The 25,317-nt window shown below is 43.6% G+C and overlaps 1 protein-coding gene across 4 annotated transcripts in view; it reads left to right on the top strand.

The window, feature by feature from the left end:
- Positions 1-23,713, top strand: part of CDC27 (cell division cycle 27) — a 29,335-nt gene extending 5,622 nt beyond the window's left edge. The window contains exons 2-19 of one of the 4 annotated variants that reach the window (XM_063459383.1): positions 538-613; positions 2,879-3,026; positions 4,080-4,205; positions 6,457-6,554; positions 8,342-8,505; positions 10,203-10,414; positions 11,214-11,325; positions 11,624-11,739; positions 13,560-13,659; positions 16,917-17,124; positions 17,702-17,874; positions 17,980-18,132; positions 18,335-18,543; positions 18,696-18,813; positions 19,544-19,672; positions 19,796-19,870; positions 20,603-20,783; positions 21,632-23,713. In XM_063459383.1, coding sequence (XP_063315453.1) covers positions 538-613; positions 2,879-3,026; positions 4,080-4,205; positions 6,457-6,554; positions 8,342-8,505; positions 10,203-10,414; positions 11,214-11,325; positions 11,624-11,739; positions 13,560-13,659; positions 16,917-17,124; positions 17,702-17,874; positions 17,980-18,132; positions 18,335-18,543; positions 18,696-18,813; positions 19,544-19,672; positions 19,796-19,870; positions 20,603-20,783; positions 21,632-21,714 — 2,481 coding nt within the window. In that variant the 3' untranslated portion in view covers positions 21,715-23,713. The remainder of the gene's footprint in view (positions 1-537; positions 614-2,878; positions 3,027-4,079; positions 4,206-6,456; positions 6,555-8,341; positions 8,506-10,202; positions 10,415-11,213; positions 11,326-11,623; positions 11,740-13,559; positions 13,660-16,916; positions 17,125-17,701; positions 17,875-17,979; positions 18,133-18,334; positions 18,544-18,695; positions 18,814-19,543; positions 19,673-19,795; positions 19,871-20,602; positions 20,784-21,631) is intronic. The other 3 variants (XM_063459384.1, XM_063459386.1, XM_063459385.1) reach the window with 3 other exon arrangements.
- Positions 23,714-25,317: the final 1,604 nt, after the last annotated feature.

A 25,317-nucleotide genomic window follows, 5' to 3' on the forward strand; every position in this document is an offset into this window, starting at 1 on the left:
ACACAAGCGGCTCAGGCAATCACTGCACACAGCAGTGTGTACAAACTCTTTATGGCAGCTATGAGTTTAATGAGCAGTTCCACTCATCCGATGTGAGTAGTGGAAATACAGGTGACAGGTGGCTGAATCAAGGGGTGATTAATCAATGCATCGTGTTCTGGGGGGGAAAGGGGGCGATCGCAGTGGGCCTGCCGACACATTCCATTGGTTTCTTCGCACCTTTTTAAAAAAAATTTACACCACTTTTCAGAACATGACCCTTTCATAAATTTGTCTCCTTTGTGTGCAGCTGTGGCCATCCCAGCACACTATCTATCATGACTGAGTTAAGCTCTTCGACTCACTGTAAAAGGCCGATAGTGCCTGTAGTGTGAATTGTTGAGATAACAGTAATAGTGTTTGCAGTGTTTGTTCGTGATGAGATTTATTGGAATTTGGGCCTTGTACTCTGCTGTGATAGTTAAGGTTTACTTGAGGTTTTTGTTTATTATGTGATGTCCATTCATTGTCCATTTCTCTGTTCTCTCTTTTGTCCAGGGTGCTATATGGCAGGCATTAAATCACTACGCATACAGAGATGCCGTATTCCTAGCAGAAAGACTCTATGCAGAAGGTATGTGGTTTCACCTGCACGGTCACATATTAACAAATTAAACAATACTTAATACTGTCAACGAAATATGCACAGAATCGACATTAGCCAGTTTGGAACTCTAGTCTGGGGCCGGCTGATTTCACCCCAGTGATGCTGCCAGAGGTGGAGTTAGATCTCTGGGAGCAAAGGGTTAATCTTTGTATATGTAGCGTTGAAATGCTGCACATACAGACTCCAGGAACCATGACCACTTCATATCAACGAAGTAATGGTGCTTGGAATAATTTATATATCTAACATGAATGAAACTATTGTGACTGCAGAACTACATGTCCCATAAACGCTTGCTGCAACAGTTTTCTCTTCTCTGCACATTGTAAACAGTGGGCACCCAGTGGTGAGTATCTTTCCACTGTTATTTAAAGGAAAACTTTAGGCTAGTAATACGATTGCTAGCCTACAGTTCCTCCCCCCTTGCCCCTCCCTCTCGGCGCTGGGTCAGACTCTGTCTTTGCTCCTCCTGCAATGACAGCAGAGACCTAATGCATCGCATTAGGACAACCCCATAAAAAAGCTTTGAATCAATGCTTTCCAGTGAGGTTTTAACTGATGCTGGATGTCCTCATGCAAGGTGAGGTGGAATTAACTCTGCAAGGTAATTGTTACAGTTTATCAATAATTGCAACTGCAGGGTTAAACTGACTGGAACACTGCACCCAGACCAATCCAGTGAGCTGAAGTGGTCTGGATGCCTATAGTGTCTCTTTTAAACAGTTACCCCAAGCACCATAACCATTTCAGTGTGTTAAAGGGGTCATGGTGAGAAAACCCTGCATGTGCAGTGTTAAAGGGACACTATAGTCACCAAAACAACTTCAGGTTAATTAAGCAGTTGGTGTATAGATCATGTCCCTGCAGTCTCACTGGTCAATTCTTTGCTGTTTTAGGAGTTAAATCATGTTTGTTTCTGTTTATACAGCCCTAGCCACACCTCCCCTAGCTGTGACTCACACAACCTGCTTGGGGGAAAAATGGTTTCACTTCCAATCAGATGTACTTACTTTAAAAGTTTTTATCTCCTGCTCTGTAAATTGAACTCTAATTAGGCACAGGAGGGTCCTGCAGGGTCTAGCAAGCTATTAACAGAGCAGGAGATAAGAAATTCTAAATTAAACAGAATTTGCAATAAAGGAAGTGTAAACATTAGATGACTCTTTACATGAAGTGTTTAGGAAGGCTGTGTAAGTCACATGCTGGGAGGTGTGACTAGGGCTGCATAAACAAAATGATATAACTCCTAAATGGCAAATAATTGAGCAGTGAGACAGCAGGGACATGTTCTATATACAAATATTGCTTCATTAAGCTGAATCGGTTTGGTGCCTATAGTGTCCCTTTAAGTATGGTGTTGCTTCCCCAGGTAAGAGGCAAAACATTGTAAAATCGTTTTCCCCTTACTATGGAATGGAGTCGGTGTCCGTCCTCCTGGCATTCTAATCATTGGGCTGCGGTTCCCACTTTAAAACAGGAGAAGCGATGATGAACTCCAAAAACAGTTTGTTTTTCTACAGACACATCCTCCTATGAGTTCTCCTTAAAATAGCGCAATTCTTTGATGTTTCCAGCTTCTCACACTGCACCCTGGTCTGCTCATTGTTCCAAGTAAGGTTGTTTCCTGCTCTTCGTTTTAGTAAAAGGAAAGATTACTCCTATGTTCTCCTATCTGCATGTATTGCAAGGATCCCTGATGGTGACTGCTCTGCTTGCAGTTCAGTAGTCTCTGTGTTCAAGGTGTGTTTTACTTACCTGAACCTGTCCTTTTGCAGCCCCTGCCTTCTCATCCGGTGAGTCCTCGTCGGCTCATGTCCGTGTTCTCTCGTGCATTTTGTAAGAGTATGTGACACTAAGGTTTAGGGAGGATTGTGGGAGTCTCAATAGATAACGCTCTTTGCCCACAGCCATCACAACGACAAAAAGTGACCAGTAGCTCCGCCATTTGTCAAGTTTTGTCAGGCTTGGGAAGTATATTAAGATAAAGGACTCCCTGCTTTGTCTTATGATGTCCTCGGTAAAATGGAAGTTTAGTGAAAAGTGTTATCTTTATGAAATTCTCATGGGGGTGACCGCAACTTTTACAAAACAGTGTAGTGCCCTGTGTATATTGTACTCACTCAGTGGTAAAATACTACATTCCTTGATGATGATAAATTTCTGAATGTTTAATGGGATACTTTTGATAAAGATCCATGTGTTTTTCAATCTGTTCTTTGCTGTGATTTGCAGTGCATTCAGAAGAGGCTTTATTTCTGCTGGCCACGTGTTATTACCGCTCAGGAAAGGCTTACAAGGCGTACCGTCTTTTAAAAACCCATAGCTGTGCCACTCCACAATGTAAATACCTCCTTGCAAAGTGCTGTGTGGACCTAAGCAAGTGAGTAACTTCCATTTATCCCTTCCTGTTTCATGCCTTCTTTGCCTTAAATTGTCTTTTATAATGTCCTCCCTTCTCTCTATACAACACATTGTTTCTGTCTCCTGTAGCCAACATATCCTGGATGGATTTAAAGGGAACCTGTCTAGTATTTAAAATGAAAAGGTTACATGTTACAGCTCATTAAGGAGTGTGTGTGGCTAAACCACAGAAGCTCCTCAATTGGTCAGTTATGTGGAAAGTAGGGAGGGTTTGAAGCAGCCAGCATGCCTTGTTATCGACTAATATCGCTCTCTGTAGGTTAATAAAACTCTTACTATATGATACGTGGAATCACTCTCTTATTGTGTCTGTTTCATTTTAGTGTTGACTTTAACTTTTTAACTTTTAGATCATCTGAGATTGAGTGATTTCATAATGTTGACATGTATACTTAGCTCTTTTTTCCCACCCTACATCTTTAAAGGAACACTGTAGTGTTAGAAATACAAACCAGTGTTCCTAATATTACTGGGGAGCATTCATAGTCTCCATGCAGCACAAAGATTGCAGGACCTTGCCCAGCAAACATGTCTAGTGGCTGTCTAAGTGACAGCCTCTAGAGGTTGACTTAGGCAGCAATGTAAACACTGCCCTTTTCTGTGAAATGCAATGATTAGCCTGCAAGGACAGGCTATATGCACCAGAACTACATTAAGCTTTTCTAGCGACTATAGAGTTCCTTTTGAGCAACTCGGCTGCAGGTTCCAATTGTTTCTTTTCTTTTTTTTTTTTCCCTCCCTGTTTTCACTTTCCATGATCTCCACTCTTTTTTACACTTTGTTGCACTCCTCACCCCATTTTCCTTTTTTGTCCTGCAGCATTTTCTCTCCCATTTCCTAAATGTTCCTTTTTCATGTCCGCTCCCTATCAAAAAATCGGTGATGCATCTACCTGTCCATTCCCTCTCCCTTATATCCTACTGATTACCTTGTTCTGTCCTTCACTGGATCTGTTCTTTCATCTCTCCTTCTACCCATCCCTGTAGATCTCTTGTGTCCTCTTTCCCTGCAGGCTGGCAGAGAGTGAGCAGATCCTGTCTGGCGGTGTGCTCAACAAGCAGAAAACCCAGGAGGAAATAGTCACGGAGTTTGGAGATTCTGCCTGCTTTACTCTATCGCTGCTCGGCCATGTATATTGGTACGGTCACTTTATTTCATAATGCATTAAATACAATTGATTAATAAATAAGATCTTTCCATTTGAACTTCTTGCATTGCTGGAAATCCCCTGGCTTGTGGTGTTTTCAGTGAACTGTTACCAAACTAGCAGGTGATTCAGCCAGGCAAGATGCTCTGGGAGTTACATTCAATAGCTTTCAACTGTAGAAGTCGAACACCTGAACTGCAAGCCGTGGCATCCCACCAGCTGTATTCTGGGAGCCGAGGAAAAGGCAGAAAGATTGCACTTATAGAGCAAACTAATTGTTAAGAACAGAATCCATCCAGCATTATTGTAACCGTTTTTATCTGTGATGCACTTGCTAGGCTGTAATGTTCACTTAAAAAGTTTGGTAGAAACCATAAAGTATGCCTCCTGCTAGATTTCATCGATGGCCCTTCACTGTTGTAAATAGCAATAGAAGTAACTGTAAAGTGTCCAGTGCTTCACAAGGTGCTGTTTTCTTTAAAAGCAATCATTTATTTCAACTTGTTCCAAAACATCCTTCAATGTAAAAAAAAAAAACACTCTGCCAGGAAAGACTCACATTAGCTCTATGGGAATTCCACAGAGGAGGGGGGGGGGAATCCAACGCGTTTCATGTAAATGTACTTCTTGAAGATCGTTCATTAAAAGGTTTCTCCGCTGTAGTGTTTATGATGCCAAGAGTACTCTGACACTATACCCGGTAGTGAGGCAAACCGTTTTGCAACAGTTTCCCCTTTTACCTGGGACTCCTGGGACTGCTGCAGAAGCCGGATGCTGGTCCCGCTGCTCGTTCTTTGACTGAGAGCATCAGCCAATGAATGAGCGGCATAGAAAGTGGCACTGATTTGTACATTAGCCTGCCCGGAACGCTAGTTCTAGTAGTGTTACAAACCGATGCTGCACACACAGACTCCAGGCACCATGACCACTTCAAATCACTAACGTGCTCATGGTGCTTGGAGTAACCCTTTATCATACATTTAGATATAACCTTTTTCATGCTCTAGAAATTCCTTGTGCAGCACTTGAAGAATATCTTTCCTTTCTGACTGATTAATTGCTTTGTGTAAATCTACCCAATAAGTGCCAGTTAGATTGCCAAGATTATTATGTGCTAAACCATTATTTGAAAATAGTTAACACAATTTAAATCAAATTTGTTAGGTTAGGACTATAGCAGAGTTGGAGAATGAATTTTCCAGATCCAATATCTAAGCTATTGATTCTGATCTATAATGGCATCTCAATATTGAGATAACATAATCTCAAAAGGTTTACGTTGAGGCCAAACACAATGAAATCCACAATGCAAACAGAGAATTACAATTATGCATCACCATAATACCTAAATTGGACTTTGGAAAGCCCCCCATGGGCACAGAAACTCAAGAAACCATGAATTTACAGCTATCTGTTTGTTTTTTGTTTTAATAGTCCTCTAGTTACCCTCTGAAACATACCGATCGTTAATTTAATTTTCTTGTGGTCACATGTTATTCTAGAAGTAGTTTAAGGATTGTTTGGGAATGCTTTTGTGCGCGATTAGTAAGTTATTGTAGAAAATTTTAGGTCGACACTTCAGACCCCTAAATCACCTTAGGTTGCTTAAATGCTTTATTTTGTTTTACTTTTTTTTTTTTCTTCAAAGAGTGTAGTTTTCAATAGAAAATTACACTTTTATAAAGGAACCTTGTTAAGCATCCCATGTAGTTAGACAGTCAGTCCTGTTAATTCCTGGTTTGGTTGGCTCAGTGGAGCGAAGCTCAGTAGGCCGCAATGACCCAGAGCACCTGCTTTGCATTGACTTCTCATTGAGCTGCATTGGGAAATCTGTGTTTTGGACAATGGAGTGTCCCTTTAAGCCTCAGTACAACATCCTATCACATTGCAGTTCACATATGTGATGTTCTGTTTAGGCTACAGCAGGGGAACAAGTTCTCCAGCAAGTTTTTATAGTTCTTTGTGAAGAAGCCGAATCAAATGGCAAATTGTATTTGCTAAACTGTACCATCGACATCCAGCAGAAAAATGCATGTAGAGCGCAGCCTGGACATTTATTTAAAGGGAAATCAATGTGCAGTGGTATTTTTCTTTTTGTGAAGGAGCATGCCTTTGCTTTGCTCAATTGGTGTAACATTTTAGAAGGTGGTCCTAGTATCTAAAACTGTAATGTTTCCTCATTTGACTTGTTTGTAAGTTAAGACAATTTCTAAAGCTTCGTTACCTTCCTTTCCTTTTACAGCAAAACAGATCGACTGGCCAAAGGATCTGAATGTTACCAAAAGAGCCTTAGTTTAAATCCCTTTCTGTGGTCCCCATTTGAATCACTATGTGAAATAGGTAAGTCTTTGTGATATTAAAGACATTATGGTGGGGGGGAACCACATACATTTTGACTATCTGCATAGCCATGTGTCCCTTGCCGTGTTTGTTTTTTGATGCATTTTTTTTTGTTCATGTTAAATATTGAGTAATTCTCCGAGGGTAAGGGAGAATACATTTTCTGTTGAGGATGGCCAACTGTCCCTGTGCATAACCAGGGCTGCATCGTTTTTGTTATGTTTACAAGTGAAAGGAAGTAACCTCTTTACAGCTGATGCTGTGCGCTGCATAAAAGGGTGGTGGAAACTGCAGTGATTTGAAATATAAAGTGTTTTTTTTTTTTGTTTGTTTTTTAATTTATTTATTATTATTTTTTTCAGATCTGTATATAAAGTACAGAACAAAAAGTAGATTGCACATAGAGATTGTAAATGGCTCTATAAACTTGTTTTGTTCTTGTGGGTTTTTTTTGTTTGTGTTTTTTTTATTTTGCTATATTAAGTTTATAACACAAAGATGGTATAAAAGTAATTAAATAAATGGGCAAACCAGTGCTGGGATGTAACAAATGAATACATCTTTAGGCTGTATATGTGTGTACATTTTTTATTTTATGTATTTAGGCTTATTACATTTTATAAGCAGATATTCTCGCTCTGTAAAACTGGACCTCAGAACTGCAGACATTTGTGAATTTACTCAGCCAGTATTTGGCCATGCTTTCTGACTTGTCACTGGGATCGCCAAAGCTTTGTTTTCCTGAATGTCGGTTTCTTCTTTGTGCATGTGAAAGTGTAAAATGTAGCATTCACATGATACAAGGAGAATGATTCATTAACCAACGAGGAAAACAAAGGAATGCCCGTGATTATTTTAACGTATTTATTTCTGCTTCATGTGAATGCTGCATACTACAAGGAGGAACCTTTGTGTTCTGCCCATTAACATGCAGACAAGAATGTGTCCAGGAAAAATGTTGGAGGGGGCAACCCTGTTCATAATTCTGTGCTGTTTTTAAAGGGACACTTTCCATCAGAACAACTACAGCTTTGTATGGTTGCCATGGTGTCCATAGCCTGTCCCTGCACTGCATTTTCAGTGAAGAGTCAGTGTTGTTTATATTGCTGCCTAGGAACAACCCTAGTGGCAGACTAGAGCAGTACTGATATTCAGCATTGATTCAATGCACCTCTATGAGGAGATGCTGATTGGCACAGCGTTGTGACGTGCATGTGCAATAGCCTTCTAATGCTTTTGTGTGGGAAAACATTGGATTAGCTGTAATCATCAAATTTGATGATCTAAAGCCAAGCCATGGTGCTGGATCAAAGCGGGGCCAACTGCGGCCCCGTAAATGTAAAGTTCTAATTTGAAAAACTATTTTCTTTGTATCTCCACAGCCATGTTTAAGTCCTTCTTGGTCAGATGCACCGCTTATCCAACCAAAAACTGTACTAAAATATTAGTGTGCATTTATGGATCCTGACTTTGTGTGTAAGCATCAGGAATCCCCCAAAAATGTGCCTTGGGATGGTTCCAGATAAGCGGCACTTCCAACCAAAGAGGACTCAAGATTATCAGTCCATAGTGCAGGAGTAGCCGCTAGCCTCCAGCTTTTTTGTGTATTTCTTATAAATAAAAAAAATTACCAAGGCTATTGGTTTAATTAAAAAAAAATCAAATTTTCCTTTAAGCTTTTATTTTATGGTGAGTTACATATGACTTTTTCCAGTGGACTGACATTTCTAAACAAAATTATTTTTCTTTTCCTCTTTTCTCCCCTTCCCCCCCCCCCCCCCCCAAAGGTGAGAAGCCAGACCCTGAACAGATCTTTAAACTAACCTCCCTCCAGAATTTTAGTAGCTGCCTGCCTAACTCCTGCACGTTAATGGTGAATACGCACAGCATCATAAGCCACAGGCAATCAGACTCAGTGTTAATGGAGACTCCCCAAGACACTATAGTAAGTGTGCGTATATTCACATATCTTCTATATTCTGTAAGTGTGCTGTGCTGCTGTGATGTCATGATAAATTAAGTGAAGGATGCCAAATTTGTTGCAGACTGAAAGCTCTTTAGGCCAGTATTATGATCACTACCCAGCCTGCTATATCTCCTCAAGTTACTGACCATGTGAGAGCCTTTACTTGCTAGCCTACTTCATTCACCAACTGACTGACCATGAACCTCCACTACCCAGCCTGCTTCATCCCCCAACTAACTGACCATGAGAACCACCGCTACCCAGTCTGCTTCATCCCCCAACTGACTGACCACGAGAATCACCGCTACCCAGCCTACTTCATCCCCCAACTGACTGACCACGAGAACCTCCGCTACCCAGCCTGCTTCATCCCCCAACTGACTGACCATGAGAACCTCCGCTACCCAACCTGCTTCATCCCCCCAACTAACTGACCACGAGAACCACCGCTGCCCAGCCTACTTCATCCCCCAACTGACAGACCATGAGAACCTCCGCTACCCAGCCTGCTTCATCCCCCAACTGACTGACCACGAGAATCACCGCTACCCAGCCTACTTCATCCCCCAACTGACTGACCACAAGAACCTCCGCTACCCAGCCTGCTTCATCCCCCCAACTAACTGACCACGAGAACCACCGCTGCCCAGCCTACTTCATCCCCCAACTGACAGACCATGAGAACCACCGCTACCCAGTCTGCTTCATCCCCCAACTGACTGACCACGAGAATCACCGCTACCCAGCCTACTTCATCCCCCAACTGACTGACCACGAGAACCTCCGCTACCCAGCCTGCTTCATCCCCCAACTGACTGACCATGAGAACCTCCGCTACCCAACCTGCTTCATCCCCCCAACTAACTGACCACGAGAACCACCGCTGCCCAGCCTACTTCATCCCCCAACTGACAGACCATGAGAACCTCCGCTACCCAGCCTGCTTCATCCCCCAACTGACTGACCATGAGAACCTCCACCACCCAGCCTGTTTCACCTTCCCACCCTCCCTTCCACTACATGACCATGAGAATCTCCACTACCCAACCTGCATAATTCCCCATCCCTGGATTTTAGAGACCAAATTGTTTATTGGTATTCAGAAAGTATGTATGAGCAGATATGACAGATTGAGAATGGCGTGAGTGCTATTGTATGTTGATTTTAGTAACATGCACAGACCAAATGAAAGGTCCACTTATATTGATTTCCGTGGTCATGCAGTGTATGCATCACTGAGTGTGTTGTATTTTCAGGGCTCAGGGCTACTTATCTTGCATATCCAGCATTTAGAGACCATTTAAATGGATTGTTGGCAGATTACAATACGAAATTGGCACCATTTTGCTTGTGCATGTTTGTGTGGATGCCTAAGAAAATAGCCAAGCTGCAACTATAGCGGAGTCGAAGACCATTTCAAGATTATTTTGTTAATTTGTTTTTAGTGATCAAACTCCCGAGCTGCAGTTCCAAGCTCCTTGCAGAGCTTGTAGCTCATATTTGAGACTGGAGAATTAAAACCATGATCTCTGACTAGTGTGTGCCTCTACGTATTCTATCAAGGAGTTGGCTGCCAGGCAGCATGCTCAAGAGTGAGTGTGTGTAAATTGCCATGCAGTGCAATGTCAGATGCTCCACTCCCAAGGAGGTAAAGATGCCCGCCATCGGTCTGCTTCTTGCAGGAACTTAACAGACTGAACCTAGAGTCCTCCAATGCGAAATACTCCCTGAACACGGATTCATCGGTGACCTATATAGATCAAGCAGTCATCTCCCCTGATGCCTTTTCCCTGGGAACTGGTTCCTCCATCTTGTCCAAACAAGCGCAGAACAAACCAAAGACCGGGCGCAGCTTGTTAGGAGGTCCAGCAGCACTGAGCCCACTCACACCGAGGTAAGACAATCTTGCATGGTGTTGTCAGTCTGCTCATGCTGTTCTTTTTAGCTGAAGTGTCTGCACTTCAATATCCAAGGTAAGGCCACTCCACATGCAAAAACAAGACAAGCACATTTACTTGGTTCTACACCCGGGACCAGCCTCTGGATATCCTCCTGTTGAGAATCTACAGTTTACATATTGGCTGTCCAGTCCTTTGGAGCCAAAACAGCCAGATGCCCACCATCCTATGTTCTGTTCCACACATTTACTGTGAGCACTAAGCCGTTGCTTGACATTGGACATGTGGTACCCTAACAGATCATTGTAGCCAAAACAAGCATGTGCTAGACAAGAAGGGCTGTGTCCCAAGCCAACGGAGCAAAGAGTTTGTTAAAGATTCAATAAACTAGTCCCCTTCCTGCAAACTCCCCAATTTAGAAATGCTTGTTTCATGGTTGAGGCAATCCATGTTCTTCTAAGGCTTGTCTCTTGCAACAGTGTTATCGTCTAGTCAATACAACCTGACGCATGTTGGTCTCCATCAGTCAGATTGACAACTGAGAAAGCTTTCGTTCTTGTTACAAGTCTAGGTAGGGTCTATGACTTGCTAATGGGAGATCATATTTGCTAGATTGACAGCTCGCCATCAAGGTGTTTTTTGTTTTGTGTTTTTTGTGTCAATGTTTGTTCGCTATTTGTCTGCATTCTCTCTGTTGTATGTTGGGGCTATATTAATACCCAAACATAATACCGCTGCTTATTCTGTGAGCATTTTGTTTGCCAAGCTTACATTTCCATATTTTATTTTGCTCAGTTTTGGGATTTTACCACTAGAAACGCCCAGTCCAGGAGATGGGTCCTATTTACAAAATTACAATTCCTCCTGTGTCCTTGATGTGCCATCCTCTGGTGCCCCCGCGAAGAAGGTATGTTAAGTATGATTTTGTATGTTTCGTCATATTGTAGTCATTCAGACATTGTTCCTTCTAGACTGACCCCCCCCCCCCTCCCCTTGAACTTACAACTGAACGTCTCTTCCCCTCTCCCTGTTTGGTTTATATCGCATTTTTCCCTTCTGCCAATTTTTTTATATTATTCCCTTATAGCCTTTCTTCCTATTGCATGTGCTAGACTGTTAACAAATCATGTAAGGCTATAGCTCAAAGTTGTAGTTACCTTTTTCTTTTATCCATCACTATAACATTTCTTCTGCCGGGTTCTCAGTCTGTTCCCAGAATCAGCCAAACCGGAACAAAGTCTGTATTCTCACAGAGTGGAAATAGCCGGGATGTCACACCAGTTCTCCTCATGCAGACTCAAGGTTCTGGCCCACAGACAAGGTATACACAAGAGGAAATTACTTGCCATTTTTTATTGCAGTTAATTGATTCTTTGCTGTTATATACCCCTTTCTTTGTGATACACTGTGTGTATAACGTACATGTTCTATAAAACATTTAAATGAGGAATGTTTATGCCAGGGGTGCCCAAAAGGTAGATCCTCAAATGTTGTTGAACTACAATTCCCTTGATGCTTTGCATGATTTTAGAATGACAAAGCATCATAGAAGATGGCTTCAGTTTCATAGCACAGTAGTTGGTAACCTTCAGCACTCCAGATGTTGTGGACTAAATCTACATCTCCCCTGATGCTTTGTCAGCATTATGCCTGTGAGAGAATTACAGTGAGGGAAAAAAGTATTTGATCCCCTGCTGATTTTGAACGTTTGTCCACTGACAAAGAAATGATCAGTCTATAATTTTAATGGTAGGTGATGGTGTGTTTTAACAGTGAGAGACAGAATAACAAAGAAAATCCAGAAAAACGCATGTCAAAAAAGTTAGTAATTGATTTGCATGTCAATGAGTGAAATAAGTATTTGACCCCTTCGACTTACTTGGTGGCAAAAACCCTGTTGGCAATCAGAGGTCAGATGTTTCTTGTAGTTGGCCACCAGGTTTGCACACATCTCAGGAGGGATTTTGTCCCACTACTCTTTGCAGATACAAGTCAGTAAGGTTTCGAGGCTGATTTTTGATGCGGTGCAGTTGTCCTGTTCCCTTAGCAGAAAAACACCCCCAAAGCATAATGTTTCCACCTCCATGTTTGATGGTGGGGATGGTGTTCTTGGGGTCACAGGCAGCATTCCTCCTCCTACAAAAACGTTGAGTTGATGCCAAAGAGCTTGATTTTTGGTCTCATCTGACCACAAAACTTTCACCCAGTTCTCCTCTGAATCATTCAGATGTTCATTGGCAAACTTCAGACGGGCCTGTACATGTGCTTTCTTGAGCAGTGGCACCTTGCGAGCGCTGCAGGATTTCAGTCCTTTGCAGCATAGTGTGTTTACCAATTGATTTCTTGGTGACCGCTGCCTTGAGATCATTAATAAGATCCTCCCGTGTAGTTTTGGGCTGATTCATCACCATTCTCATGATCATTGAAACTCCATGAGGTGAGATCTTGCATGGAGCACCGAACCGAGGGAGACTGACAATTATTTTGTGTTTCTTCCATTTGTGAATAATCGCACCAACTGTTGTCACCTTCTCACCAAGCTGCTTGGCGATGGTGTTGTAGCTCTTTCCAGCCTTGTGTAGGTCTACAATCTTGTCCCTTACATCCTTGAACAGGTCTTTGGTCTTGGCCCTGGTGGAGAGTTTGGAATCTGATTGATTGCTTCTGTGGACACTTTTTTTTTTTTTTTTATACAAGTCACTTGCTGAGATTAGGAGCACTCCCTTTAAGAGTGTGCTCCTAATCTCAGCTCGTTACCTGTATAAAAGACACATGGGAGCCAGAAATCGTACTGATTGATAGGGGATCAAATACTTATTTCACCCATTGACATGCGTTTTTTTTCTTTTTTTTTTTCTTTCTGTCATTATTCTGTTCATTTCTTTGTCAGTGGAAAAATGTTCAAAATCAGCAGGGGATCATACTATTTTTTTCCACTCACTGTATGGGAAATGTAGTCCACAACGTCTGGAGTGCCAACAGTGGACTAACCCCCCCTGTCCTAGAGTAAAAGCCTGTGAAGACTGTGTTGTGTACTCAGACTCCAGTGTCTGTCATGTGACCTTTTACCTAGTCTTTAATAAATCACGCAGTCCCACTGCTCCAGTTATTTCCATTAGGCTAATGTGCTTTTCATTCTAGCACCACACCTCAGGTTCTGAGCCCCACAATAGCTGCTCCTCCAAACGCACTACCACGGCGGAGTTCCCGGCTCTTCACTAGTGACAGCTCTACCACCAAGGTAAGTTAATAATCACCTGAGCTAGTGGGATGAGCGTTGTGTGTCCTGCACATACTATCCTTTGTTTGGTAATGACGAATTGATAAGTTAAAGTAGACACGTCTTGGGGATGACCCTTACTGAAGATTACATGTCCTGTTGTTTGGTATTAAACACCTGGCTGTGCACATTCAGTTTTTGCATTGACTTGGCAATGTGACTCTTTAATGGCTAGTAATCCTGTTTATTACTATGAGTAATCCACTAAGCAGTGCCATTCATTGTTTGCTAATATTATTAGCAGTCATATTTTCTTGTTCATGAAACAAACACAATCATTGTAGGAGGGAGTGTATTGTTTACATTAACTAGTCTGTGTGGGTGGCACTTGGTACAAAGAGCAGCTTGTCTGCGGATGCTGTGAGAATGTCCTCTGATTTCTTTGGCACCTTTACCATTTTACCATGTTTCTGGCTTATAGGTGACTAAGACATTTCTCCTGTCTGCAGCCCATCTACAAATCTACAGCCCATGTTAAAGCATGGCCATGAATAAGCCACGTCGTGTGTGTGTGTGTGTGTGTGTGTGTGTGTGTGTGTGTAAGATGTACATCAAGCATGTCAAACTCAGTCTAGCATGGGCCAGATAAACAAGGTTTAAGTTTTTTATATGGGCCGCAAAAAGCCGCAAATATGGGCCGCAAACTCCCCTCCCCCCTTCATTCCCCCTATATTAAATCCCAGCATGCTCCACTCACATTGCTGCTGCCAGTATGCGACTCCAGAGTGCGGCCTCTGGTATACCCCAAATGGCGCCGTCCACAACCTGTGCCAAATCTGATCCTCCCGCTACTTCTTGAAACCCTGTGAAAGTGGAGCACGTCGATGTCATGTCGGAATGTGACGTGGCGTTGTGTGCCTCCATGCACATCCAGGTACTCCACTGACCCACTGACCCACACACACACTCGCTGACCGACCACACACACACTCGCTGACCGACCACACACACACTCGCTGACCGACCACACACACACTCGCTGACCGACCACACACACACTCGCTGACCGACCACACACACACTCGCTGACCGACCACACACACACTCGCTGACCGACCACACACACACTCGCTGACCGACCACACACACACACTCGCTGACCGACCACACACACACACTCGCTGACCGACCACACACACACTCGCTGACCGACCACACACACACTCGCTGACCGACCACACACACACTCGCTGACCGACCACACACACACTCGCTGACCGACCACACACACACTCGCTGACCGACCACACACACACTCGCTGACCGACCACACACACACTCGCTGACCGACCACACACACACTCGCTGACCGACCACACACACACTCGCTGACCGACCACACACACACTCGCTGACCGACCACACACACACTCGCTGACCGACCACACACACACACTCGCTGACCGACCACACACACACTCGCTGACCGACCACACACACTCGCTGACCGACCACACACACACTCGCTGACCGACCACACACACACTCGCTGACCGACCACACACACACACTCGCTGACCGACCACACACACACACTCGCTGACCGACCACACACACACACTCGCTGACCGACCACACACACACACTCGCTGACCGACCACACACACACACTCGCTGACCGACCACACACACACACTCGCTGACCGACCACACACACACACTCGCTGACCGACCACACACACACACTCGCTGACCGACCACACACACACACTCGCTGACCGACCACACACACACACTCGCTGACCGACCACACACACACACTCGCTGACCGACCACACACACACACTCGCTGACCGACCACACACACACACTCGCTGACCGACCACACACACACACTCGCTGACCGACCACACACACACACTCGCTGACCGACCACACACACACACTCGCTGACCGACCACACACACACACTCGCTGACCGACCACACACACACACTCGCTGACCGACCACACACACACACTCGCTGACCGACCACACACACACACTCGCTGACCGACCACACACACACACACACACTCGCTGACCGACCACACACACACACACACACTCGCTGACCGACCACACACACACACACTCACTCGCTGACCGACCCCACACACACACACACACTCGCTGACCGACCCCACACACACACACACACTCGCTGACCGACCACACACACACACACTCGCTGACCGACCACACACACACACACTCGCTGACCGACCACACACTCGCTGACCGACCACACACACACACACTCGCTGACCGACCACACACACACACACACACACACACACACACTCGCTGACCGACCACACACACCCACACACACACACACACTAGCTGACCGACCCCACACACACACACTCGCTGACCGACCCCCCACACACACACACACACACACTCGCTGACCGACCCCACACACACACACACACACACACACACACACTCGCTGACCGACCCCACACACACACACACACACACACACACACACACACTCGCTGACCGACCCCACACACACACACACACACACACACACTCGCTGACCGACCCACACACACACACACACACACACACACTCGCTGACAGACACTCACTGACCCACACATACAGGCACTCACATAATTTTATTTATTGCTCCCTACCTTTGGGAGCTGGTGTGGGCCCTCTTCTATCTGGAGCTCAGCCTTCCAGCTCTTCACTGCTCCCTCGCGCGCAGTTTAGTGATGTCGGGTGCCGGAATATGACGTCATATTCCGGCGCCCAGCATCACTACAGAGGGAAAGCGCGAGGGAGCTGTAAGGAGCAGGAAAGCTGAGTTCCCTCGCTGCCACCAGGAACCTCTCCTCTCTGGCTGGGTAACTTTTAGCAAAGTAGGCACCTGCAATGTAGAGAAAGCAGGTGCCTACTCTGCTTTGACACTAAGCATGCACTCGCGGCTCGCCAAGCCGCAAAGATGTCCATTTTGGGCATCGAGTTTGACATGCTTGATGAACATTATAACAGAGGACAGAGTGTTATTCAAAGTGTTAATTGTGGTTTTATGGTCACAAATTGAAAGTGAGCTTGTGAATACTCTTGATTGGGAGGGAAGAGGCTAATGTACCTTAGCAATAAATGTATGAAGGCTATTAACCTGTAATATTCAAGTAGTTTGTATATGCATTCTGTGGTTTGATATTGTTTCTTTTTGGGGGAATATGTAAAATACTCCTCATTTCTGCTTCATCTGCAGGAGAACAGTAAAAAATTGAAAATGAAATTTCCACCCAAAATTCCCAACCGGAAAACCAAAAGCAAAACAAACAAGAGTGGTGTCACGCAGGCAAACCTGAACGAGAGTCTTGAAATTACCAAGTTAGATGCGTCAATCATCTCCGAAGGGAAGATCTCCAGTGTGGGTCCACAGATCCAGGCACTAAATATGCAAAAAGCGGCAGCAGGTGAGGCCTAACGGGTGTTCCCTGGATACCTACACAAAGCCAAAACTCTGCGTGAACTCACACATTGTATATCCTGGAAGTATCAGTATGCAGTGAATTGATACTACATTAAAGGAACCGGAGTGGAAAATCCAACTTCATGCGTCCTTTAAAGGAACCCTTTCACCACAATAAATCTTACACCTTATTGAAGTTGTCTGTAGATGTGTGTGGGTGCGGTCTTACCTTTAGGGGTTATACCATTTTCCAACAGGGAGGAAGGAAGTGAGGGGGCAGCAGTATTGGCTCGGGGGGGACCACGTTTAGGGTTAAAATATTGGAAAATGGTTTATCCTTTGAAGGAAAGATGGGGCCCAGACCATGCCCCCCCCCCCCCCCCCCCCCCCCCCCCCCATAGCTTCAGTGAGATGAACTTCTTGTGAGAGAGAGAGTTCCCTTAAGGTAACATGTTCACAAACAAGATGTTTTATGAAGTGTGGCAGAATACAAACCAGCATTGCCTTCCTTAGACCATGTAACGCAGAACTTTATGATCATGTTTGTTTTATACCTGATTCTAATCTAATTTTTTTCTCAGAAGGCTTGATGAGCCTCTTAAGGGACATGGGGAAGGGTTATGTGGCCCTGTGCTCCTACAACTGCAAGGAAGCAATCAATATCCTAAGTCATCTCCCCTCCCACCATTACAACACTGGCTGGGTGCTTTGCCAGATTGGCAGAGCCTACTTTGAGCTGGCAGAGTATTTGCAGGTAAGGGGTGTGAGTGACTTCTTCTGAATGCCATCTCCTTATTCCCTCATTTCACTAGCAAGGAGATTCTCCGTGTTATTTTTTGCTTTGTTTTTTGTCCCCCAGGCAGAGCGAGTGTTCTCGGAGGTGCGAAGGATTGAAAACTATAGGGTGGAAGGTATGGAGATCTACTCAACAACGCTGTGGCACTTGCAGAAAGACGTGGCACTGTCTGTGCTCTCCAAGGACCTCACTGACATGGACAAAAATTCACCAGAGGTATTACGTCATCTCAGCGAACGTGGGTGGAGGTTTACCTGGAAATTCTATTAAGGTTCAATGTAGCTGTTTGGAGCTGTGTGTGAACTGCAGCAAAGCCGCTTTATAATTCAAAATCTAAACTGTTGTGCTTTCTAGTATGAGAGTGAGAGATTGTTCTAGAATGGGCTGCTGTACCTCCTAACTTGGTCTCTACTTGCAGGCGTGGTGTGCAGCTGGAAATTGCTTTAGTTTGCAAAGAGAACACGACATTGCCATTAAGTTCTTCCAGCGGGCAATTCAGGTGGATCCAGGTTACGCATATGCTTTCACGCTGCTCGGACACGAGTTCGTATTAACTGAAGAGCTGGACAAAGCCCTGGCCTGCTTCAGGAACGCAATCCGTGTCAACCCTAGACACTACAATGCTTGGTGAGATACCCAGCTTGGACGTAACATTGCGTTAGGGTGGAGGGTTATTGTGAAAAGCATTTATATACAGCAGAAGCAATGCATCACGTAATAGTGTGCTGGTCCTTGGAAATTCTTGTTTGTTCTGCTGTTGTAATAGTGTGTTGTCCTAGGTATGGTCTTGGAATGATTTACTACAAGCAGGAGAAGTTTAGCTTGGCTGAGATGCATTTCCAGAAAGCACTGGATATTAACCCCCAAAGCTCTGTACTGCTGTGTCACATCGGAGTGGTAAGTTTGCCCTAGGTATCTTTCATATTTCTAGATGTTGCTCACTGTTGTAGTTTGAGAGGAGTGGTGTCTGATCACATGATGCTTTATCGTTTCTGTCATTTCTGTCTTTCCTGCCAGCTCAGATTGGGTGTAAGAACATTGTTAATTTTCCTTTGCTGGTTGAGCTCCTCTCAAATTTGTATTGTATTCCAGTACACTTCTGGTATACACACTATCACCAACGATGCTACACGGCACTAGGTAGCATTGTTGGTGATATAGTGTGTATAGATTAAATTATTTAATTTGGGATCTACATCCTGTTTTTCTAAAAATGCCTCCCGCCCCCTCCCCATAATTTTCCATTATTTAAACTTCTGCTAAATTTTGAAACACATATTTCCCCATGCTGGGCCTGAAAAACGCATGAGGACCAAGTTTGACTGGAAAACCTCTGCCATGACCTTGTCTCTGCAGATGCAGCCAATAGACAGTCATACATTTGTATATGTTAGAGTTTCCTTCATTTATTTACGTTTTGTTTTTTTTACTCCATAATGAATTTGTGTTTGGCCATCTTTAGCCTAGACGGGTACTTGAATTCCACAATGCCTGCCTGTTCTTGGGAAGTAGAACAAAAATACACTTTTTCTTTTTTAAATGTAATAACTGCGCAAATATAGGCTTTGTTTATTCCAACCTTTATGTGGATCACTAGTTAATCTGTGACGCTGGTGTTTTTATACAGGTACAACACGCGCTCAAGAAGTCTGACAAAGCTTTGGACACCTTGAACAAAGCTATTTCCATAGATCCAAAAAATCCTCTATGCAAATTCCACCGAGCCTCTATCTTGTTCGCCAATGAGAAGTACAAGGTACGTGTGAGCAGGAAGAAATCAGATTGTGATTCCATCTGATCTGTATAGCGGCCACCCAGGTGGCAGGAACTCGCTCGCAAACACACTGCATTTGTAATACTGGTTTTGTTTTGTTTTCAGTCTGCGCTACAGGAACTGGAGGAGTTAAAACAGATTGTCCCTAAAGAATCTCTTGTGTACTTTTTAATAGGAAAGGTGGGCCGACCGAGCGCTAGCTTCCATACCCCACTTTCCCTACTTCCCTTTCTGCACACAGATTGTGTACCGGTCTCCAACTTTGTATATTCTTCATGTTCACCCTCCATGTTTGTACTCCTATCATTTAAAGTCACACTCTGCATGTTCCTTCTTTTTGTATTGGCTACTTCCTTCTGTAATCTGCATGTTGTTTCTCATCCCGTATTGACTGTACATGCTGTCACCTCAAAATGATGTTTTAATATAATAGTCCTTTCAAACATAAAGGGTATATTAAAAAAGAGAGAGAGAGAAACTCATTCCTACCTTTAGTGTATAAACATGCAGACAGTGTTTGAAAACGGACAGTCTTTATGGTCTTCCCTGTATCTGTTCAGACAGTGAAGCAGGGAAGACCATAGAGATTGTTGGATTTGAGCACTGTCTGACTCAAAGTGCATGCATATGGCTGAGGAATCCAGTTGTATACTAAAGATAGTAATGAGTTTTTCGTTTCATATTAAAAAAAATAACTTGATGAAAGGATTATTTGACTCATTAGTTTTTAATGTCTATTTGAATATCTGTATTTCCCATTATTCTATAATTCATTGTGCCCACCTTCTCGTATGTGTATCCACAAGCTTGCTAACTGTCCTCGTTTTAACCCATTGTGTTTTCACCCTAAAAGCATTGCACGTTCTCTCCCACTCTCATCATCCACTGAATGCAAATATTTCTTTTGCTCAGGTCTATAAGAAATTAGGACAGACACACCTGGCTCTTATGAATTTTTCTTGGGCCATGGATCTGGATCCCAAAGGTGCCAATAACCAGATCAAAGAGGCCATAGACAAACGGTACCTGCCAGATGATGAGGAAGCGGTGACCCAGGAAGAGCAGATCAGCGAGTGCTACCCTTACGAATCAGGTCAGGACGATCCGTTTGCAAGATCTTAAAACCAGATAGAAGTGAACACAGTAAATTGAAATTCTCCAGCTTCTCAAACGTGCATATTTTTTTTTTCTCTCTTCATGCCTAGTAGATTTACTTCATCTCATTGAAGTGATCTGGGTGCAGTGTCCTTGTCCCCTTATCCCTTTCAGAGAAGGTGCATTGTTTACATTGCATGGGTAAGGTTGCCTCTAGTGGCTGTCTACCAGAGATCCACTAGAGCGCAAAACGACGCTGGATGTCCTCATGTCAAGAGTCTTAAAAAATCCCATAGGAAAACATTGATTTAATGCTTTCCTATTGAATAGGCATGGGTTTTTATTGCAGTTTTAAACCAAACTATGACATCAGTCATAAAAAAATGTGTGACTTACCTGAAAATGTAGTTTACTTCTGGATGGTGAGATCCCACACATTATTGGGTGCTGTTGTCTTTGCTCGTGCTTCAACTGCCCTTTATAGCTTTTTTTTTTTTTTTTTCTCCTTCCCTTCCTCCTTTTTAGTAGAACTGAATATTTTAGAGGAGAGGCTAGAGAGGAAGTAACATGCTAAAGTGAATTGTTCCACGGGTTTCTACCTCTACCAGTTGAGAGGGACTTGTTTCATATGTCACAACTCTTGGGTTCTCATCATCCCGGGAAGGAAAATAATTTTTTTGTTTGTTTCATTTTAGTGTTTAAATCAAATTTCTAAGCTCATTAGAAACCTTGAGATAAGAGAGATGATCTCTATTGCTTAGGACAGAATTCTTGCGTAGTGAAAATTGTTTTTTGTACAGGTTTTTTGTTTTTATTAACCTGGTTTATTTTTGTTTGTTTTTGCAGTGGGAACTGACGAATCACAAGAAAGCAGCATGACTGACGCAGATGACACACAATTGCACGCTGCTGAGAGCGACGAATTTTAACCCCTTTTTCCCCGCGTGACATGTGGCGCGGGGGATTAGACTGTTATTTTACTCCGCCTCACCCTGGCCTCGTACCATTGCCTTCTCAGACGCCTTTCACAAGCCGCTCTTTTGTATCATCATCATCTTCTCTCTGGCCATCATCATCAACCACCCCTTTCCCGCTTCCAGCCCTCCTGGTTTTATTGGCCTGCCGAGAATTAAAGACTGTGTGCAAAATATTGGTTGCCTCTTACTCAACATTTGGGGAAGGAGTTCAGAGGGATTCTAAAAAGCAAAAGTCAAATCCCCTTTGTGGCCTGTTCAAGTCTAAGAAGATGGTGAGCAACTGGGAATATAAGATTCGTACTCTGTTGGAACTTAGAAGAAAAAACTCCTTAAAAAATAATACACCCCCATACTTAGGACAGACACTCCCCGCAAGACAAATTCTCCACCATTCCTTTTTCTTATTATAAATGTCCCTTGATCATCCCATCCATTCATAAAGGGAAATCCACCCAGAACAGACCTTTTTCCTTTCTCTACCTTCCTCCCCTGTCTCTGGGATAGGTTCACTCTCTCGTTTTTGCTCTTTGAGATGGCCAATCTGTCCCCTTTCTCTCCAACAGTTGAATGAATGATCTATTCCTCTACAGACGTCTTCATCATTCACTGTTTTCAAGGATGAAAAGAAGTCCCAGAACGGACTAGCTTGGCTGATTTTCTTTCCCCCTTCCTTCCAGATCCTCTCCATGGGATGGTGGCAATTCTCCCCCAGGACTAACCAGATTTTTAAAGGACTTACTGCCTGGATAACATTTATTCAGCCTTTAATCACAAGGATGGACGAGTGAAGGATCTGGCTGAGCATATACGACTTTCCAATGCATGAATGTTGAGGGGGGCATTGGCTGCCATTCACTTCTCACCACTTATCAATCCCACGCTACAGCCCATCTGGAGTAGCAACGCTCTGCATGCGATACAATGACTTTCAACTACAGCCTTTTGCTTGCCTTTTGGCATTAAAAGGGATGTTTCAAAGGCTCCTCCTCTGAAATCATGTAATCTTCTCAAACTAAAGAGACGTGTTCATTGACCCTTCAGAGAGTTGATATATGAAATGCATGATGGAAATGGTTGTTAAATACCATATGAAATGAATAGGGAACTGGTGACTTAGTGTTTAGAACATAACCTCTATACATACAAACAGTGCTTACACTTTTGCAAACCAGTGTGTTAATCAAGCAGAATACGGTTTTTGTGTTTTTTGTTTTTTTTCTTCTTCATTAAGCATTTGCACACCGCCTTGCGGCCTTCACTTCTAACTACCTGAATGAGGTCATGCATATGACATACCCACAAATTTAAATATGTCCTTAACTATAGATATACTATCAATTCTGCTACAACTCTTTTGTGTCCATTTTTTTTTGTCTGCAACCTTTCTTGCTCTTGATACCCCATTTCCTGATACGCTTTTTACTTTCTTCCCCTTTCCGTTGTCTGTCCTCCGTCTCTACCCATGCCCTCTTTACAATTGTCCCAGTAAGCGCAAGTCAAACCGTAACAAAAACACCAGATCAACACCTTCTTCCTACACCTTCCTTGCAGCCATTTCTTAAAGGTTGCCACGATCATCTTTCTGCTCAGGTCACTTGTACCAATAGTCTGGGAGTATCCATGCCCCCATAGCTTGTATGGTCACTTGGTTAGAAATCATGACAACAAAGTCCCCAGTAACATTGCAGGCAAAACGTTCGACTCCCTTCCCATTAGCCCTGTTACGTTCATCTGTGCCAGTTCAATGTGAGAGGACACTGGCAGGATTGGGGCCCCCATTATTTGTGTGGCTGTGATTTGTCTTTTTTTATTTTTTTCGCCCATCATTTTTTTATTTGGGGAAGTGTACAGTGTTCCAATTTGTTGGGGGGGTTGGGAGGTTTCTGTTTAATATATTTTGCGAATCATTTATGGATGTGAAAAATCCAAATAAAACTTCTTTTAAAAATAATCTAATGGCATTTACTGGATTCACAGAAATGGGAAAGAGGAGAATTCCTGTGCAGGGTAGCAAATGGAATAATATGTTTGTTTATAGGCCAACAGTTTTATTGTGATTGACACATTGCAGAGAATTGTTCCTATAGGGATGAATACAGCATATGAAATGGGTCCAATGGAGCGGGTACCTTTATAGAGGCCATGTGCTACAATGTGTTGGTAAATTTCAGAGACCTTGGTTTATTTTGAGGTATATGCACTCCAGAGGCCATGGATTTATGTGAGCTAGATGAACTGCAGAATCCTGCTGTCTAGTTCTGAGCCAAAGGTCATAGATTCCAATAGGGTTAAAGCACTGCATAGGCATGTGGGTTTCAAGTGGGTCAAATGCTACTTAGAAGCAATAGACATCTGCAGAGTTTGTGTAGATCCACCTCAGAAGTGTTTTCAAGTGGGTTGGATGCACTAGAGTTGTCAGGGATGTTGCTAAAATAGACGAGCTGCATTGGCCAGTTTCAGTAGAACAGATGGGTCATAGAAACTAGTGGTTCTAGTGACGTAAATAAATTGGAAGGGACTTGAAGAAGGGCACAGGTTGGGGGGGTAAGAAGGGTATAAAAGAGGGGTGTACGGGTGGAGGGGGAAGAAGGTCACAGGAGAGGAGGACAAACACATGCTGAGGGGGGACAAGGAGACACACAAAGGGGCTGGGGGATAAAGAGGCCTGGCAGCCAGCCACACCAATCTGGAAGCAGCCAGACAGTTCTATTACTATATTGTGAATAGGGGCCAGAGTGTTCAAGGGATTATGTTATTTATATAGCGCCAACAAATTCCGCAGTGCTTTACAGTGGGTGGACGAACAGACATGTAGTTGTAACCAGACAAGTTGGACAAGTTTAATGATTTTTTTGAAGGAGTGGAGACTGGGGTGAGCATCTAACGGAGGAGGGAAGGGAGTTCCATAGGAACGGTGCAGCCCTAGAGAATTCTTGAAGGCGAGCATCAGAGGTGGGAGTACAGATAGAAGATAGACCAAAGTCTTCAGCAGAGCGTAAGGGCGTAGACGGGACATACTTGTGTATTAGGGAGGATAGATAGCTGGGAGCAGCATTATGTAGAGATTTGAAAGCAATTTGATAGTTTTAAATTGAGCCCTTACAGGAAGCCAATGTAGGGACTGACAGAAGGGTAAATATTATGCTCACCTTTGTTGAGTCTTTTTGGTTTTATTCATTATTTTTATTTGGAACCAATAAAATTATTTTCTACATCCATCTTGAAGTCCTTGAAGCCTCTGGGAATTTCTGTTGGGAAGTGCCATCCCTATATATTGGCACTGCTGATAACCCTCAGAGCCAGGAATTTAAGGCTATCAACAAGGTGAGCCTAATATTTACCACCAAGATATTTATTGCTAGTTTGCACAGTACTACCCATTTGGACGGTTTCCCTTCTTTTCTGTGTCTTTTTGGAGGTACATCATAGAGGAAGGGGTGTGTTGCTGCCCAAAGAGCACAAAGGTTCACTTTACAGAGCCAATACCATATAGGCTCCAGACCACGTGAGTGGTTCTAGTTATTTACTTATATCACTCATCACCACTAAAGACCA

Source organism: Pelobates fuscus, chromosome 6 (assembly GCF_036172605.1).
Source record: "Pelobates fuscus isolate aPelFus1 chromosome 6, aPelFus1.pri, whole genome shotgun sequence".
NCBI lineage: Eukaryota > Metazoa > Chordata > Amphibia > Anura > Pelobatidae > Pelobates > Pelobates fuscus.